General features: G+C 37.0%; 1 protein-coding gene across 1 annotated transcript; it reads left to right on the top strand.

The window, feature by feature from the left end:
* The first annotated feature begins 11,690 nt into the window (after positions 1 to 11,690).
* Positions 11,691 to 16,180, top strand: LOC141600059 (uncharacterized). The gene is made up of 5 exons (XM_074420233.1): positions 11,691 to 11,883; positions 13,595 to 13,679; positions 14,179 to 14,292; positions 15,417 to 15,518; positions 15,810 to 16,180. Exons 1-5 carry the CDS (start codon positions 11,792 to 11,794, stop codon positions 15,873 to 15,875), a joined length of 459 nt encoding a protein of 152 aa, XP_074276334.1. The 5' UTR covers positions 11,691 to 11,791; the 3' UTR covers positions 15,876 to 16,180.
* The last annotated feature ends 1,122 nt before the right edge of the window (positions 16,181 to 17,302 follow it).

Here is a 17,302-nt window from a genome sequence, read left to right as displayed (position 1 = left end):
ATTTTGAGGCCCCACCTCCTGAGGGGAATGAGTATGTAGAGATTGTGCCCACCATGGACGCTCAGTACTGGCGTCAGAATAGATGGTTGAGGAAGATGGATGATGGGTCTTATGCCTGGAGGGTGAGGGGATCTATGTGGATGGTGCTTCCAGACCCAGTTTATCTCCCTGTTGTTGATCATTTGGCTGAGTGGGAACCTTGTGCCATTCCCAGACCTGAGCCCCAATCCTACCTCATTGACACGCGGATTCTCCTGGACCTACCTGAGCCTGTCACCGTACCTGAGGGACAGCCGCAGGCACCTCCCCCACCTCGTGAGCGTCGCGGAGTGAGGCGGTCTAGAGCAGACCCGGTTGTACCTGAGCCCTCTTACTCTACTCCTGACTCCTATCCGTGCTACCCTTACCAGTATTCGCCCTACCCCACAGTGCATGATCCCAGGATGCAGCCGCATGAGTTGGCCGAGCGGATCTCCTCTACTTTGGTGCTCCGCAACCTACATGAGATGACCCTTAACCAGGGCATAAGGACTCAGTTAGCACAGCCTGTCTGGTGGAGGGGACCGAGGGTGGATACGGGAGTATTTCACAGCTATGGAGTTGACCCGAGTTACTGGAGACCTCCGGAGGAGACTGAGTTTGGCTACCTCGCGGGACCTTGGGGAGCCAACCCTGGCAGTCAGTTAGGAGGGGACTACTCAGCAGCAGCAGCAGGCTTTCCAGGAGCAGGGAGTTCAGGTGCAGGTACTTCTGGCGCAGGTGGTGATGATGACATGGAGGAGGGTCCTCGTTAGTGATCTCATGTTGTTAGACTATTTGGTTTGATTTCTTTGATGTTGGATTTATTTGGTTGTGATGGATTTGTTTCGTTGTGTCGATTTTAGTTTGGATACTGCGTTCGAGACTTATTATCTATTGTTGAATGACTTTATTTGGCCATAAGGCCGTTATTTACTTAATTATCGAATGGAGACGTGTTAAATGTTGTTTATGTTAGGAACTGGTTGCGTTTAAGATTGCTGTGAAGAATTTTGATGCAGGTTGACAGTGAATGCTATAGGTAATGTTGTCAAAAGCTCTCTGGATGTGATAACTCGACCGAGCATAGTTACTACTCGACCGAGTAGAGCTTACTCGGCCGAGTATACTTGTATACTCGACCGAGTAGAGCTTACTCGACCGAGTAGCCATTCATACTCGGTCGAGTATTGCTGAAACAGAGAACTAAAGGGAAAATAGCTAGGTGAATTGCGTAAGTTATGTGGTAATTGCATGAAAGAGTTGTTAGTACCTTATTTTGCTATTTTATACTATAACATGTCCCACAGATGGTTTATGATCGCATCACGGTTACGGGATTGTTGGATTAAGCTGTGAATGAGTGAATTTTCTTTGTATGACATTGGTGGGTCATCAGTATCGTAACTTATTTGGGGGGGGGGGGAATATCCGAGTAATTAAAACATATGGAACGTAACATCATACTCATATAGCGGGGTAACGGTAATAAGTTTTATACGTATACATATACTCGGTTACAGTGATAATTGCCTCAACGGGTTACGCATCAAGCTGCTATTTCTTAGTAATTTCATATTTTAATTGTTATACTCTACTTGATTGCTGAAACATTTTGTCTTTATAAGCCACAAGTGTGTAATGTCATAAAGTAAGTTGTGCTAAAAGAGGGGGATGGTCGCGGTGGTGTTTCGTTTTGTTAGTTGCTTTGCTTTGAGTCGGGGTAACAACTTTTGTGGCGACCTCTATAATTCCTTGGTGCGGTTATATGTGATTAGTATAGTCCTGTGGTGTAGTGTTTTGCCTTGTCTTATAGTAGCATGTGCCGTCAGGATGTACTTATTGGCTTTGGGCACGGGAAGTGACTAGTGGTGAACTTCGGGGACGAAGTTCCTTTAAGAGGGGAAGAGTAATGTCGCGGAATTAAGTATTTAATTATGTGAAATGTGTATTTAGTTATACCTATGATTTTGGAATCACATGTATATTAGGCACGTTAACATTCGGAATTTATGTTCATGTTTCCTTGAAGCTGTAGCTATGTTGTATTCGGGTAATATGAAGGTTATACTATGCACGGATGTCTCAACTCAATTTTTATGATAGTTGATCGTGGTAGTTCACATTTGTAGATGGTTTGCATTTGTATATTGCTATGATTGTATGGTTGAGTGCTGTTTTGAGTATTGTTTCGTTTTTTTGTGTAGTTGATAATAGTTGTGTCGCGTTTGGCAAAAGAATGCATGTGAGTTCATTAATTTCTGTAAGAGTATGAGAAAGTTGGTGATAGGTGATTATTGCTTGAGTAAGACGATGTGATGATGATGCCAGGATGGTGTAAAATTGTGCACCTTGGTGTGGGTAGTCAATGTCACGGTAAGTGAACCTGAGGAGAGGGTCGTGTGGGCTGAACTTCGGGGACGAAGTTCTTTTTAAGGGGGGAAGATTGTAACACCCAGGATATTTAAGAGCATTGTTGACCGTTAATGTTGACCAGACAGACCTTAGGAATGAATGGGTGAGGGATTAGACTTGTATCATGAGGTTCATAGGATGGCCTACTTGACCGAGCAGAGGCTACTCGGCCGAGTATCACCCATACTCGACCGAGTAGAGCCTACTCGGCCGAGTACTCTTGTACTCGACCGAGTATGGCTGCTGTCGACACGTTAATATAAACGCAAGTTCGCGAGATTCATTTCATTTCTCATTTTCTTCGACAGTTCCTCTTTCTCTAACCCTAGCCTATATCTCTCCCCTATCACCCCATAGCTTCACACTCTAATGAAATCAGCCTAAACCTCTACCATGGGAATGACGGGATTCGCCGAGAAAGGATGACGGAAGTGGTGGTTGTCTATGTCACCGTCGATGCGTAATGTAGGTAAGTTTCTGCCTTGTGTTCTTGTGAGTGATTCTTTGAGTATAGTTGTGTAATAGGAGATGGTTATCTTTGTTAGGACGCTTGTTGGAGTCGTGCGTGGCTGTAAATGGGAGTCTTGCATACTTTGCGATGAGGTAGGGTTTTCCTACTCAGTTTACTGTTAATTGATTTAAGATTGTAATTGTATTGTGTATGATTGTCACCTGCTGATCATCGGAGTATGGGTATAGTGGTGATGGTGGTGTTGTTGTGGTATTGTGACAGCGGTAAGGTTGTGTGTGTTGTGATGGTAGTGGAGTCACTTGCGGGAGTGACTTCACACCCTAGTTCGCCCTCCGTGGAACCCGCCACGGGAGGAGATGTGCACATTAAGGGACAGGGATTATTAGTCGCTCGTTGATGAGCTGGACTAGGTGGGATGGGCTGCGGTCACCCACTGGCGGCGAGGATTACCTGTTGCGATGGGTAATCTGGCAGGGCTATAACCTTCGGGGCGTAGTCAGTTACTGTACGTGGTTGTGAGACTGGGATAGAGGATGATCAGCTGTTTATATTGTTATTCTGTCTTACTTTTGATTAGTCAGTACTGATCCTGTTGTTGTTGTTTTGTAAACCTGCGGTGATCCATTCGAGGATGGTGAGCAGTTGGCTTAGCAGGTTTTGGTTGATTGTAGCTGCTGGGATTGGAGGGATCGAGTCATCACGCTACCGTACTAGAGAGGCAGTGTCATGAGTGTTGTGGTTGTACCTTTGCTGTAATGACGTTGTATTAAGTTGTATTGTGCAAGACATGTTTATAATATAAAGTTGTTCTTTAGTTGTCTAATTTGATCTACTTCCTCGGGAAACCGAGACGGTGACACCGTCATATACTGGAATGGTCCTTGGTAAGGCATTCTGGTGTGCGGGGGTGTTACAAAAATATCCAACCCTTATCAGGTATAGTTATTTCTCAGGGCCACTCGAGGAGTTGTAACTAAAATGGATGGTCATGCTCGAATGTTGATTCGTTTATCAGTTAAGTTACTCTCTAGTCGGGAAAACCACTCTTGATATTGATCGCTTGTAAAATACGACCTTTGTGAATTCGGATTTGCAAATTGTTTTACATTGAGTGGGAGAAATTTTATAGGATATGAGAATCGGTTATCGCACATACACTTGTAAGGACAAGTGGAAGTTTGTTGGAGCTTGTGTCCTCCACAAATTAGTGTGATAACATTTGTAAATCTCTTACAGGTTCACAAGGGTATACTTCGTATATTTAATCAGTTGATTAACGTTTACCTAATAACGGTTGCCTTGCTAGAAAGTTTGACGTTATTATCATACAGATGGCGGTGATCAACTGGTCCCTAAAGGTCACACCTATAGGATGTGTTTGAGAAATGTGGTTATAGAAATATAATCACATTGATGCCCAATATGACTAAATAGTTAGTCAATGTGTTGATGAGATAATTATTTAATGAAAATTAAATAATATTAGTTGAGACGAATTAACTGTCAATTCGTAAATTAAATATAATAAGTTATATTTAATTAAATATATATAATGTTAGCTTGGACGAATTAATCTGTTAATTCGTAATTAAATATAATCAGTTGTATTTAATATCAACAAGATGAATGTGTCATAGTGGTAATAGTGAGGGTACACATACCAAGAGGTCATGGGTTCGATCCTCACTAGATGACAATTCAATACATATTATATATTTTTGGAAAGACCAAAAATAAGGATTAAACACTCCTTATTTCGGTTTACTTGGCCGAAAATTAGGAGAGTTTTTACTTTCCTAATTTATTCCAAGTTTCGGTCTGTATAAAAAGAAAGGTAGATAATTATTTCTACTCTAATGCTTTTTCTTGACCTTGCCTCCTCTCTCTCATCACAAGAACACAAAAACAACTAAATTTTACAGAAAATTTTAGATCGATTCTAGCATAATCAAAGGGCATATCTCATATCGTCTTGGGTGCAACTAATAGGTGAATATCAATTTTGATATTGTTCTTAGGCCATATTTGCTAGGACCGAAGGTTAATTCTGAATCCCTATACTTTGTTTATGTATTTTGTTTATGACCTTTAATCATCATTGTTAAATCGTTATAATCCTTCTAAATTAAGGGAAGTATACAGATTATTTCCCACATGAATCTCGTCGGGAGACTGTCCAGGTGGCAATGGCTGACTCATCTCCGCTTGGAAATCACGCTGAAAAAAGAGAAAATCGTCAGAAATGATATATTATATATATATATATATATATATATATATATATATATATATATATATATATATATATATATACCTATCTTTATAAGAAAGATATTATCGTTCTTTGTAATAAAAATAAATATTAAATTAAATACAAAAATTTACCTCAATATCAGCCGCTCGAGGGTTAACCCACTCGCCCTTCTTATTTTCTTCGTCTTCAAGAACATCTTGTGGGGGGTGGCCTCTTGACCCTAAAATTAGTATGGAAACAAGTAAAATCAAGTATATATTTGTCAATCATATATATTAACCACTTTTTAAAAGCAATATAAACAATACTTACCAATTCCTTGAAAGCATCGGAGCAACTCTTCCGACCAAGAGTGTGGGTGCCCAATGCTTTCCCATATTTTCCACCCACCTTCCTATTTGCCGTGTTGATTTTCGAATGTTTGGCAAAAGTAGGATCATTTGGCCTATTCCTAAGGTTCTCCAACCAAGTAACAGGCACCCACTTTGGCGGTTTCTTGTTATATTTTAGTCCATTAATAAGAGTGGTAATCCGCCTCGTTACCCTCGACTGCCACTCAGGCACAGGATCATAGCCAGGATCGATGGATCTTACATGACTCTGTTTCAAAAACAATTGTGAAATTAGTTATATAAAACTTATGAAAATTCTTATAAACTTCAGAAAGTTATTATAAACTTAAGAAAATTATTATTGAAAAACATAATTACCGCAAAGTAATTCCACATCTTCTGATGCTGTGCGTTACTCGCTTCACCCCACCTAGTGAAGTACTCATCTCCTGTGTTACGGGTGAACGACCAAGTAACATATTTCTTGATTGGTTCGTCATCCCACCTAAAAAACACATAAATATTTGAAATTAAAACTTTAAATGTTAAGTTTTAAAAATAAAAATAAAAAAATTAACATAAACTTACCAATAATGATCATGTCGAGCACGGGCCAATGAGAGAGTCATCTGCATCTCTTCCTGTCTCTGTGATGGAGGCTCAGGATCTACCTCATCCTGAACCTCCTCGTCCTCCCGATTATGTTGAGATGCATTACTATTGCTCCCAAAATAACGGCAAAAAATGTTCGGCATAATCACTGCATGAAAACAATTCAAATTGTTAGTTCAAAGAAAAAATCGTTAGCTCAAAACAACCATTTCTGCAGGGTATATATAAACAATTGAAACAAACACTAACTATGGAAAACGGTGAACTAATTACCACTTGCCTCTTCTTTAATGCATTTTATTGGCTGAATTGAGAGGTTTCTTATAACCAAACCTTGGAAATTAAAACACACTATTGATGTTAAGCTAAAACGACATGTATAAAACGAAAAACCAAATAGGCTAGAACGACAAGTAATAAAAAACGGAGGGCAAATTTTATTGAATGTTTAAACTTTAAAAACTTTTTTACAAATGTATTAATAATTGTACAATTACAACTAGTCCTCCTCACTATCACTATCACTACAAATCAAAACAGGTTCATCTTCTGAAAAATGCACTCCTACTTCTTCCTCTGATTCCTCATTTTCGTATCTAATAAGTTCTTCAACTTCATCTTCATCCCCTTCTTCTCCGGCGTCTCTATCATATTCCTCTTGACCTCTTTCCACTATCACTTCGTATACATCTCATCCTCTATATCTTCCAACAAAATCGGTGAAATTGAGTGATCATTCACAACCACATCTTCTTGAAAGACACTTTCTTCAATAGGAGCGTCAACTTGTGATCTTGCCTTGGTTTTAAAAACCGCGGACCACTGAATACCGTGATTACCTTTCTTAATGGTTGGATAAGGAGCATAACAAACTTGATCGACTTGAAAAGCTGCCACAAATGGATTATGTCCACGAAGTTTCTTTTTCTCGTTTACATCTACAAGTCCATAAACCTTATGGATACTAAGTCCTTGTGGGGAATTATCAAGCCAATCACATTTAAACAATATAACCTTATAAATCCTTTGCTCGTCATAATAAGAAAGTTCAATTACTTCATTTAGGGTTCCATAGTAGTCCAACCCTTCAATTGAATTCACAGAAACCCCATTGCTTAACGTAGACTTCGAAACATCAACTCCCTCCTTAAAATATCAACTCCCTTCAGTTGGAGTCCCTTCAGAACTTTTTTAATCTCATTAAAATTGCGCGCCATTTGATTTTCCTTTGAAATTATGTCACCAACGAACGATACAAAACCATTAGCGCATCTAAGAGATATGTTGTTCTCACATTTGAGTGATAACAACCTAGCAGCTGCTTGCAACAAACTCATATCACTTCCCTCAAACACCGGCTGTTCGGCTTGCTCTAACATTTTAAAGAACGAAGAAACTTGGGGGTTCGGGGTTTCATAACGCACTTCTTCATCGTTAAGGTCATCAGGATTAAGTCAATCCTCCAAAATTTGGTCAACAGTATCACGCAATGCATTTTCCACGAACTCACGGTAAGGATTCTCACTAGCATTTGTACTAGGTAGTTTCTCACCGTGATATGTCCATACATAATAATTATCGGCGAAACCATACGACCAAAGATGAATTTGAACATCTGCTTTCCTTTTAAAACCTAGGTTTTTGCATTTTTTACACGGACACCTCATTTCACCTAAATTCTTGTACTCACTACTTCCTTCCGCGAATTTAATAAACTCTTTCACCCCCTCTGCAAATGCTTTCTTGGGTTTCTTTTTTTCGTCTAATCTTTCATACATCCACTGCCGTTCTAATCTTTTCATGTTATTATATATCTAAACATTTATATATGTCATTAAAAAAGATAATAACCTAACAACAATCAAAATCAAGCATAATACACAATAATTTAACATTTTAACCAATATAAATATTGTATTTCTTTGAATTGGGTCCTTATCACTCCAACCTAAACCCATCAATGTACGTTTTAAGTCACTAGAAAACATGTACTTGTGATTTATTAATGAGAAAAAAAAATCGGCGGCAATTCCCATCCGTTCTCCAAATACACAATATAGAATAAATAATTACTCTACATATGCATTTAGAGAACATTAAAGGAATTGTCACCAAACTCTTTTCTCATTAACAAATCACAAGCACATGTTTACTACCTAAGTGACTTAAAACGTACAAAGACAGTCCCAAAACGGGGACTATTCAAAAATTACTCCTAGTGAGTAATTTTTGAATGGGTACTAGGTCAATATGAACAATAATTTTAACAATATTAAAAACAAAACATACAACAATGACTACTTTTTCAATTAACATAAACTAACATGATTTACTTTTCATTTTACATAACTAGTCTAATTCATATATATTCTAATTAACATTTAACAATAATCTAATTTTTAACAATAAAATTAAATATCTATCTTAAGTCAACATGCATACATTAAAAAAATATATAACTAATAATCTAAATTAACAACATACATTAACAACATACATTAACAACATACATTAACAACATACATCTGGCACAACATTGGCTTCTATCCTAAGTTAACATGCACAACACCAACCCTTTTTCAACAACAATTAAAACAATAACTAATAATCTAAATTAATTAAACTAATTAAAAAAAATTAAAAGGAGTAATACCTAATTAACTTGACAAAAAAATGAAAAAGAAGGGGCAGTGGCGGCAGGCGGCGGACGTGGGGTCGGCGGCAGGGGTTGTCGGCGGCGGACGTGGGTCGGCGACGGCGGCGGGCTGCTATAGACAAAAAAAAAAGTAAATAAGAAAAGGAGAAGGAAAAGGATGAAGGAGAAGGAAAAAGATAAAGGAGAGAGGAAAAAAAGATAAAGTTAATTACCTTATAGTGACGGCGACGGCGTGGTGGTGTTGGTGGTGGTGGTGGTGGCGCCGGAAGTGGAGGAGGGTGGTGGTGGTGTCGGGTTTTAAGGAGGTTAGGGTTAAGGCGATTTTAATTGATTTGGGGGAATTTTGGTAAAGTGAAGGAGAAACTCTTCGCGTGTTTCAGATAATAGAAACATCTGACGGAAATTCCGTCGGTTAAATAGAAATCCTGACGGAAATTCCGTCAGTATTCCTATTTAACTGACGGAAATTCCGTCATAAGTTCACTTTATCAGAAAATAATGCAAGTGATCGTACACGCGATTAAAGCGAGAATCGACGGAAATTCCGTCGATTTTTGAAAATTCTGACGGAATATCCGTCAGTAGGACAATTATTGTGACACCCTGTCACACACTGAAATCAACTAATAATTGACCCACTGACGGATATTCCGTCAGTTTTTTCAAAATACTGACGGATATTCCGCCAGGTATGCTAAACTCTTTCCAGTTGTCCTCCAATGTTGCATGTGAATAGCAATGACGGAAATTCCGTCAGTTTTATGGAATTACTGACGGAATTTCCGTCACTGGTTTTTTAGTGCCATTGACTTTGTCAACGCGCCAATATTTACTGACGGATTGTCCGTCAGGAAACGTTACCGACGGAAATTCCGTCACAAATCCGTCGGTAACCCGTGTTTTCTGACGGCCTCTTTTTTCCGTCGGTAGGGTCGTCACTAACCCGCGTTTTTTTTGTAGTGATATGATATTGAATATAATAAATAAAATTTTAAAATAAAGTGTTCGATTAACGGTGAAATCTCTAGACTCTCTATGATGCAAGGAAGTTCAACTTTCAATGAAATTAAATTTTCCGAATATTTACTTTTTAGTTAGAGCCCTTGAAAATAATTTATATTGTTGAGCTCGTTGAAATCGCTCAAAATACTGATGGCAATACCTCCATCAATTTACTTTGTTTTTGAATAAATTAGGGTTTTTGAGCAAATATAAAAAATATAGTAAAAAAGAACGTAGATAATGCTTAGCTGAGATAACTTTAATCGATAATACTCTTGTATAGTATTAAAACTTACCCAATAAGATGCCAATTGCGTTGCTCATTGATTTGCAAATCAAACTAATATTAAATAGATTAGTCAACCATATTTTATTGATAACAAAGAATCAAGCTAATTACAAAATAAATGACCATAGCTACCGTAGAACACGATCGAGATTGTTAAGGAATTGGTTGCATGAACCTGTTAGTACATATAAAGTGAAAGAGTATAGATATTATTAGGAGTAATTAAGTTGACGATAAAAATAAAACAATATACTCATACATGCATAAATCACACTAAGCAATCATTGAAAAAGAATGAAAGATAGACACTAAGAAACCATTATCATAAATTATACGGTGTATAGTTCATACTCTAAAGAAAGAAGGATGGATAGGAAAAGAACGCCTAATTTAATTTCCTTTTATACATGTAAAAAGAATTTGTTTCATGCTGATTCCAACACAAACTCCTCATTCAATTAAATGAGCCTTTTTCATTATCTTTAAATAATATTTTATTGGAATTTATCAAACTGTTGTCACTCAAGCTGGCGGGTGAAATTAGATTGTTTATAAGATGGATATTTGACTCTAATAAGACTTCTTTAACTACTCAGTAATTGCTGAGAAATTCTCACAAATACTATCTTACAACCAGTTGTATATTAGCATTGTACAACCGCCTCAAAGTTGTTGAGTTCTTTACACAAAGTTGTCGAGCTATTTTATAAGTTATTGAGCTAATTTAAAAAGTTATTGAGTTTAATAATTATTCCTCTTAAGCTCAATAACTTTGTATTGTAACTCGACAATTTTGTTAGTAAAGCTCGACAACTTTATAACAAAACTCGACAACATTGAAAAGGTTGTACATAAACTACATACAACCAGTTGTATAATCTACTAATTGAGAAATTCTATCTTCTAGTCGTATTGGTTATTTAGCATTTATTTATTAATCTGAGGTGTTTTGTCAATGTTGGAGACTCTAATATCGCTATAAAAAAGCTTCTTTTAATAATATAGATAGATATTGATTGATTGATTGTTAATTTTTTTTCCTATTGATATTTTTAATAACAGGATTTAAAAGTTATAGATAAAAATATTGGGCAAATCGATGAAAATATTTAACATAGTAATATAAAGACCTAATCATGATAAAATATTTCCACAAACTAAGAGCAAAATTTTATTTAGTCACACAAATTTGAGCCACTGGTGAGGTTTTCGAACGGCGGCTAGGGTTGTGCATCGGGGCCGGACCAGAACCAGAACCGTTTTGGACCGGAATCGGAATCGACAAAAATCTCGGATCGAATTACAAAAATTCTAGTATGGACCGGACCGAAAAATTCCGGTCCAACACCGAATCGGTCGATTGGATCAGATTAAGTAGGTTTACAATGCTTTTTTAAATAATATTTCAAGAAAAAAAATCAAATAACAATAATTCTGGTCTTTCCGGTCGGGACTCGGGACCGGTTTTTCCGGTCTAGAAACGCACCAGACCGAAACGAAAACGGAAATCGAAATCCTAAAAAATGTGGAACCTGAGTCCGGACCGGAACTTCTAATTCGGTTGTGGACCGTAGATTTCGGTTGTGGACGAACGTCCACGACTACACAACATAAAAACACTTTCATCTTCGTTCATAACTTCACTCACTTCCACCCATTTTTTGCTCAAATTGTACACGTTTCTTATTCAACAAATAAGCAAACATCAAAATTCTTAAAGCTTTTAGCTTTGCAATTGAAAATGGCGCCCTCATTAATTCCTGTTTCTGGATTCATAACTTGTTCTAACACCCACCAACCATTCTTTACCAGAAACCCAACTTCTGTTCCTCGGTAAGTTTTTGTTTCCTTGTTCTATTTCCCTCCATCTCTTATATATTGTGTATGGGTATTTTTGTCTCATATAAATTTCAATTTTTTTCAGTGTTAGATGATTGATGTGATTATAATTTAGATGAAATAGATTGATTCCCTCATTTTCGTACGTATTTTCAAATTCGCCCTCAGAAATTTGGTCAAATGTAATGAATTGGACCGAACGGAGGGAGTATTTTGTATCCGGGTTTATTTGTTTCATGTTAATTTGAGTGTATTTCAGTGTTGAATAATTGATGTGATCATATTCGGATGAAATTAATGGTTTCCTTAATTCTGTTTTATATACAAAGGTGGGATTTTGATGTTTTCTTAGATTTGCTTAATCTTTTGCTGTAAATGCTAGTAGAGAGCAATCATTTTGTTTAGCAAGTTATTTTGTTGGATTGTGGATTGAATTCTATTTTCCAATACTCAATTCTTAGGAGCTCTCTTACTCCAACTTTGACTCTGTGAGGTTGGGGGTTCGATTCTTATCCCCAACATAATTATTGCCAAGTTCATACCTTTTAATCAATCGTGTTAGTTAGGAGCTCAATGGGGGATAATAATTGCCTGCAATACTCATGTATTGTGAAATTTCTGTCTCTCATTCACGAATACGTTCTGTATTCTATACTCACAAAAATTAAGAGCAAAAACCCAAGTGTTGGTCCTAGTCATTGTATAAATGCCAAACTGGAAGGTATTTGCAAATCAAAGGAGGGCGGAGAAGAAGTAGGTGTTGAGATTCACATGAAGGGTCGCCGGAGGCACTGATGAATAAGTTCATTATGAAATGGATCAGGAGAAGTATGTGTTGTAGTTAAGATGGCTTTTTAATTACAACATCGATACTGATGTATTTCCTGTGTATTGACTAGTTATTGTTGTTAATCATGTCTACATGTTACAGAAATATTATAGTGCTCAATAAACAATTTTGTTTGGGACTTTAGACAAGCTATTATTTTGATTACCAAGGTGCATTGTTGCACCAGCCATGCCTTTTATGTATGTTGTGAGTCTTGTATGAGACAGTCTCACATGTGAGATAAACCCAATTTATCACGTACTCCGTATTCATTATTTTATTATCGGTTTAATGGGCTTGTCTCACGTGTATACGGAGTATGTTTCTGTGTTATGTAGAAAAACTTGCTAATTAAATAAACCACTCCAAACCTGTGGATTTTACAGATGTGTTCACCCAACCAAGCATTCACATATCATCACTGATAATTCTTACATCACATTTGGGTCAAGAACAGGTCAGGTTGTGTCTAGTGACTTTGGTTTCATGTATGTGTTGTTATAGAGCCATTTAAAGGTAAGAGCTCATCTAGGGCCAGCAAAATTCGAATGGGACCGGGTTAATTGGGTTAATTCAGGTTTCTGGTCATGTTTGGGTTTGTCTCAACCAGTTGGGTCAGTTTGTCGGTACCGAGTCGTCTTGACTTCTGTAACGAGTTAACTTGACATGGGCCAATGCCGCATTTTTGTACCATGGTTATCGTACATTTGCCCTTATACTCCAAGAGCTACTGTTTTTGGGTGTGTGACATGATTCTTGAAATTCCTCAATATGAAGAGTCAGAATATCCCTAATTGAGCAAAAGTTGTGATAATTGATGTTTGAAAGACATCTTTTTGTTAGGAGATTATGTCTGATAGGCTTCTCCTGTTTCAGATGGCGCTTGATCGGAGGGCAACAGTCCAGAGTTTTCACTCGTACAACCAGGGGTCGTGCACTTCATGTGCTAGCCACTTCTAATGTATGCATAAGGGCTACATTTGAATAGTAAAAATATTGTTGGTTAGTATTTCATCAGGTTCCTTTAGAATTTATTATCGAAGCTGCGTTAACTATTAAGTATTTTCTATTTCACTCAATTAGTGCCGTTTGACTCTATGCAAGGAGTAAAAAGTTAAATCAGTTAATTGCGTGAAATGGCTGAAAATCGACGGAGTAATACCAACGTAAATTTGTTAGTTAAGCTTGCTTTACAAATCATGACATGTTAGAATCTGATACAAAATCGGAAGTAATACATGTATAATGAAGTAGCCAAAAATTTAGGTTGCTTTATGCCTTTATTTCTTCTTTTTGTAACCACTCGTTTCTAGATGGAAATTTAAAACTTTCTAATCTTTATCTACCAAATATTTAGGTTGCTTAACTTGAATCCTTCTTATTTAGCATCATTCTTTCTCCCTTACTGGAAAAGGCGATCCTCTATTTGTACCCGTTTTTGTAATGCTCTTGTTGTACAGGTCTCTCCAGGAAAGCGAAGATTAAGCAAAGAAGTAATTATGGTTGATCCTTTGGAGGCCAAGAAATTAGCTGCCAAACAAATGACAGAAATTAAAGCTAAGGAGAAACTTGAGGTTTGTGGATTTCCATTGCCGTGACTCCTGACTTCGATTGCAATGCTACCGGTGTTACATGTGTGCAACGCTTGGTTATACTAAATCCACTGATATTTGGAAACTTAAAAAAGCCTTTGAGTAGCCTATATACACAAAGCTGCACACGACTTTCAATGAGCCAACTCATTTTGATCCCTCATAAGCAAACTACAATTTTTATATTGTTAGAGACTTCATATTATGTATAAAGGTTGTACTTCGCAAAACATGAAAAGGTGAAAGACTAAACAGAGTGAAAATGGCAAGTGAATGAAATTTCTATAGAATATCCCCTGGTTTTCTTGCCAAATGTCATCTGTAGTCCTCGCTAAAATTCAGAGAACTCATACAATTCTATGAACCTTTTACCGATGTTGGATGATTCAGTAGATGGACATAGGATATCTTGGCTGGCTGCCAGGGTATTAGAGACGAAGGAAGGAGGAGTTTTATTACATTTATGTACCATTGCTTGTTAATGCATTTTGTGACTTGATCTTGGTCAGTACACCCGAAATACGACCAACACTTCAAAAGGCCGTTGTAACCATTTTTAAACTTACAATTTGGCTGATAGGCTTTGTCACAACCCAGATTTTATACCTACAGGTCAGACCATGCTAGATTTGGGAAAAAAGATTTTGGGATATAGGGAATAGTTGTTGAGATTTTGGTTATGGTTGGAGCCTTACAATCGATATTAGTGCTGTTTCTAATAGTCTAGCCTATGTACCATTAATCCACTATAAACTAGGGAATAATTAGCCCAAATTCTCATATGAAATAGTTTCATGATAAGATAATCACGAGAACACATATGAGAAGTTTGTAATGGGGTTAGTGGCTGGCTAAATGGGGGCATTTTTTGTACTGAATGAGTTGGTCTAACATTGGATGAAATCATCTCATACACAAGAGACCAACTGCTTGAACCCAGTAATCGTTGAAATAAGCGTATAAACGGATACTTTATGAATCATTAGCTGAATGTCAAAGTTTAGGAGCATTTCTTTTACATCAAATGCATTCCCTTCTTCAGTTATTGTTATACCCACTTTTATTTTCATCTTGTTAATCCTGATTTTAAAATGTTGCGACTTTAGAGAAGGCGCCAAATTGAAGCAATCAATGGAGCTTGGGCGATGATTGGTCTCACTGTTGGTCTCGTTATCGAAGGTCAGACAGGAAAAGGTTTCATTGGTCAGGTATGTATATTACTGTTTTAATTAAGGTCTTTGATTTTTTTTTCTCTCTTTTTTTTTTTAGTTTGTGTAAAGGGGGTCACAATAGCTAGTTGTGACGATGATAGGTGTCGAATCCAGGAGATGAGTACCACTTCACAATTATTATGTAAATCTCCTTTGAAGTCTTCAATTGTTTGTAGAAGTTTGTTGTCCGAAACAGAACTTCAAAGTTCTTTTTTTTTTTTTTTTCTTTTTCTTTTTTAACCTCAACAACCTTCAGTCCTTCACACTTTGATCTATTCCTTGTGGCAGCTGATTGGATATTGGGATGCAGTTCTCGGCTTATTTCTGGGGTTGAAGCTTCCCTTTGGTCAATAGCAAGCGTTTTTAACATTCATGGATGCATCCAATAGAAGATTACCCTTATCATTAGGGATAACTAATTCCTCCTGATCAACGCCTAAAAGAATGTCCTGGATAGAGCATCTTATCTCGTAAATTCATCGTCAACTTTTCTCTCTTGAAATTGTTACCGAGTCTTAATGGTTTTGATTGTTATCGATCGGATTGGGTTCATTCATGTTAATTCTTTGTATTGAATGACATATTATAGCAATTTATCGGAATTTTATGGACTTCATTTGACTTGAAGGTGAAATGTAAAATAAAATTCTATTTTATCATATTGTAGAATCTATTTCGTATAACTTTATATCTCGTGTTACAAAGTTGGAACATTATTACTATGGAGTACATCAAAATATCAAATCCTCACTCCTAGCCTGAAGAACAGTTTTGCCCAAGCTTTTTGTACTAGTATTTGTTTCTGAAGAATATACCATGAAAAAACCGGAAAATCATTTTAAACAGGCTCAATATTCTTATAGATCTTTCTTAATACTGATTTTAATGTGGGTCAACACAAGTTTGGATTGTCTCTCATCTTGTATCAACAAGTCACAACCCTCATCTTCGGACAAGAATAATTTTTTTTTGTAGGATTATTTTAATAGTTAATGCTTATGTGTAAAATGGAGAGCTAGTAAACCACAATGAGAGAGAGACTTCGAACTCGGTCGACAAAGGTAAAAAAAACCATTATCGTTATGGAAGCTAGAAAGCGGTGTCATAATCTGAAATTCAGAAAAGATAGAACAGCGACATTATACATGAAGTTCACCAAAGTCGGAAGATATTCCATTCAAACGTTGAAAACAGAGGCTCAACAAAGTTTTAATTCTAACATTAATTGTACGAGAATAAGGTTTTTACACAAATTCTCATTATAGATGGATAGTTTCTTCTTACAAATGGAAGTGAGTAGTGCAAGTGGATAGAAAATGAACAGCCCCACTTGCCCTCCCATTTTAATTTTGTGAGAGGGTCACTATCCGTCTATGGCTATAAACGAATAGTGGCCGTCTATAATGAGACGGACGGATGTTTTTATACTTGTGGGGCCTTGGGAATTGAGCAGCCCGAATTTTACTCCAAAAATTAGGTGTAGATTTATCATTTATGTGCATGCTTTCCATGTTTATCCTAGATTTTTCAGCATCAAAACATGCATGCAGGAGTTTTGGACTTTTTTTTGTTCCTTAATTTGGTTTGAATCCGCTTTCCCACTTGTGTTTTTTTCTATTCATCCACAAAAGTTGAGTCCTTCTGATTATCGCATTGGGAACCAAACTCTAACTAATTACACAAATTCTCATTGAAGACATGACATATCCGTCACAAGCTTGTGACGGATACCATTTTACCTCACAATGTACCCACTTTTTCTCTCTCTGCAACACTATTCA

Source organism: Silene latifolia, chromosome 9, assembly GCF_048544455.1.
Source record: "Silene latifolia isolate original U9 population chromosome 9, ASM4854445v1, whole genome shotgun sequence".
Taxonomy (NCBI): Eukaryota; Viridiplantae; Streptophyta; class Magnoliopsida; order Caryophyllales; family Caryophyllaceae; genus Silene; species Silene latifolia.
This window is presented reverse-complemented; position numbering and strand designations above follow the sequence as displayed.

What these genes read in the sequence shown, in the direction of transcription:
- LOC141600059 (XM_074420233.1), top strand. Translation starts at nt 11,792, where the DNA reads ATGGCGCCCTCATTAATTCCTGTTTCTGGATTCATAACTTGTTCTAAC. An exon ending in AAGCTAAGGAGAAACTTGAG is followed by an intron (nt 14,293 to 15,416) that starts GTTTGTGGATTT and finishes TTGCGACTTTAG; the next exon opens with AGAAGGCGCCAAATTGAAGC. An exon ending in GAAAAGGTTTCATTGGTCAG is followed by an intron (nt 15,519 to 15,809) that starts GTATGTATATTA and finishes TCCTTGTGGCAG; the next exon opens with CTGATTGGATATTGGGATGC.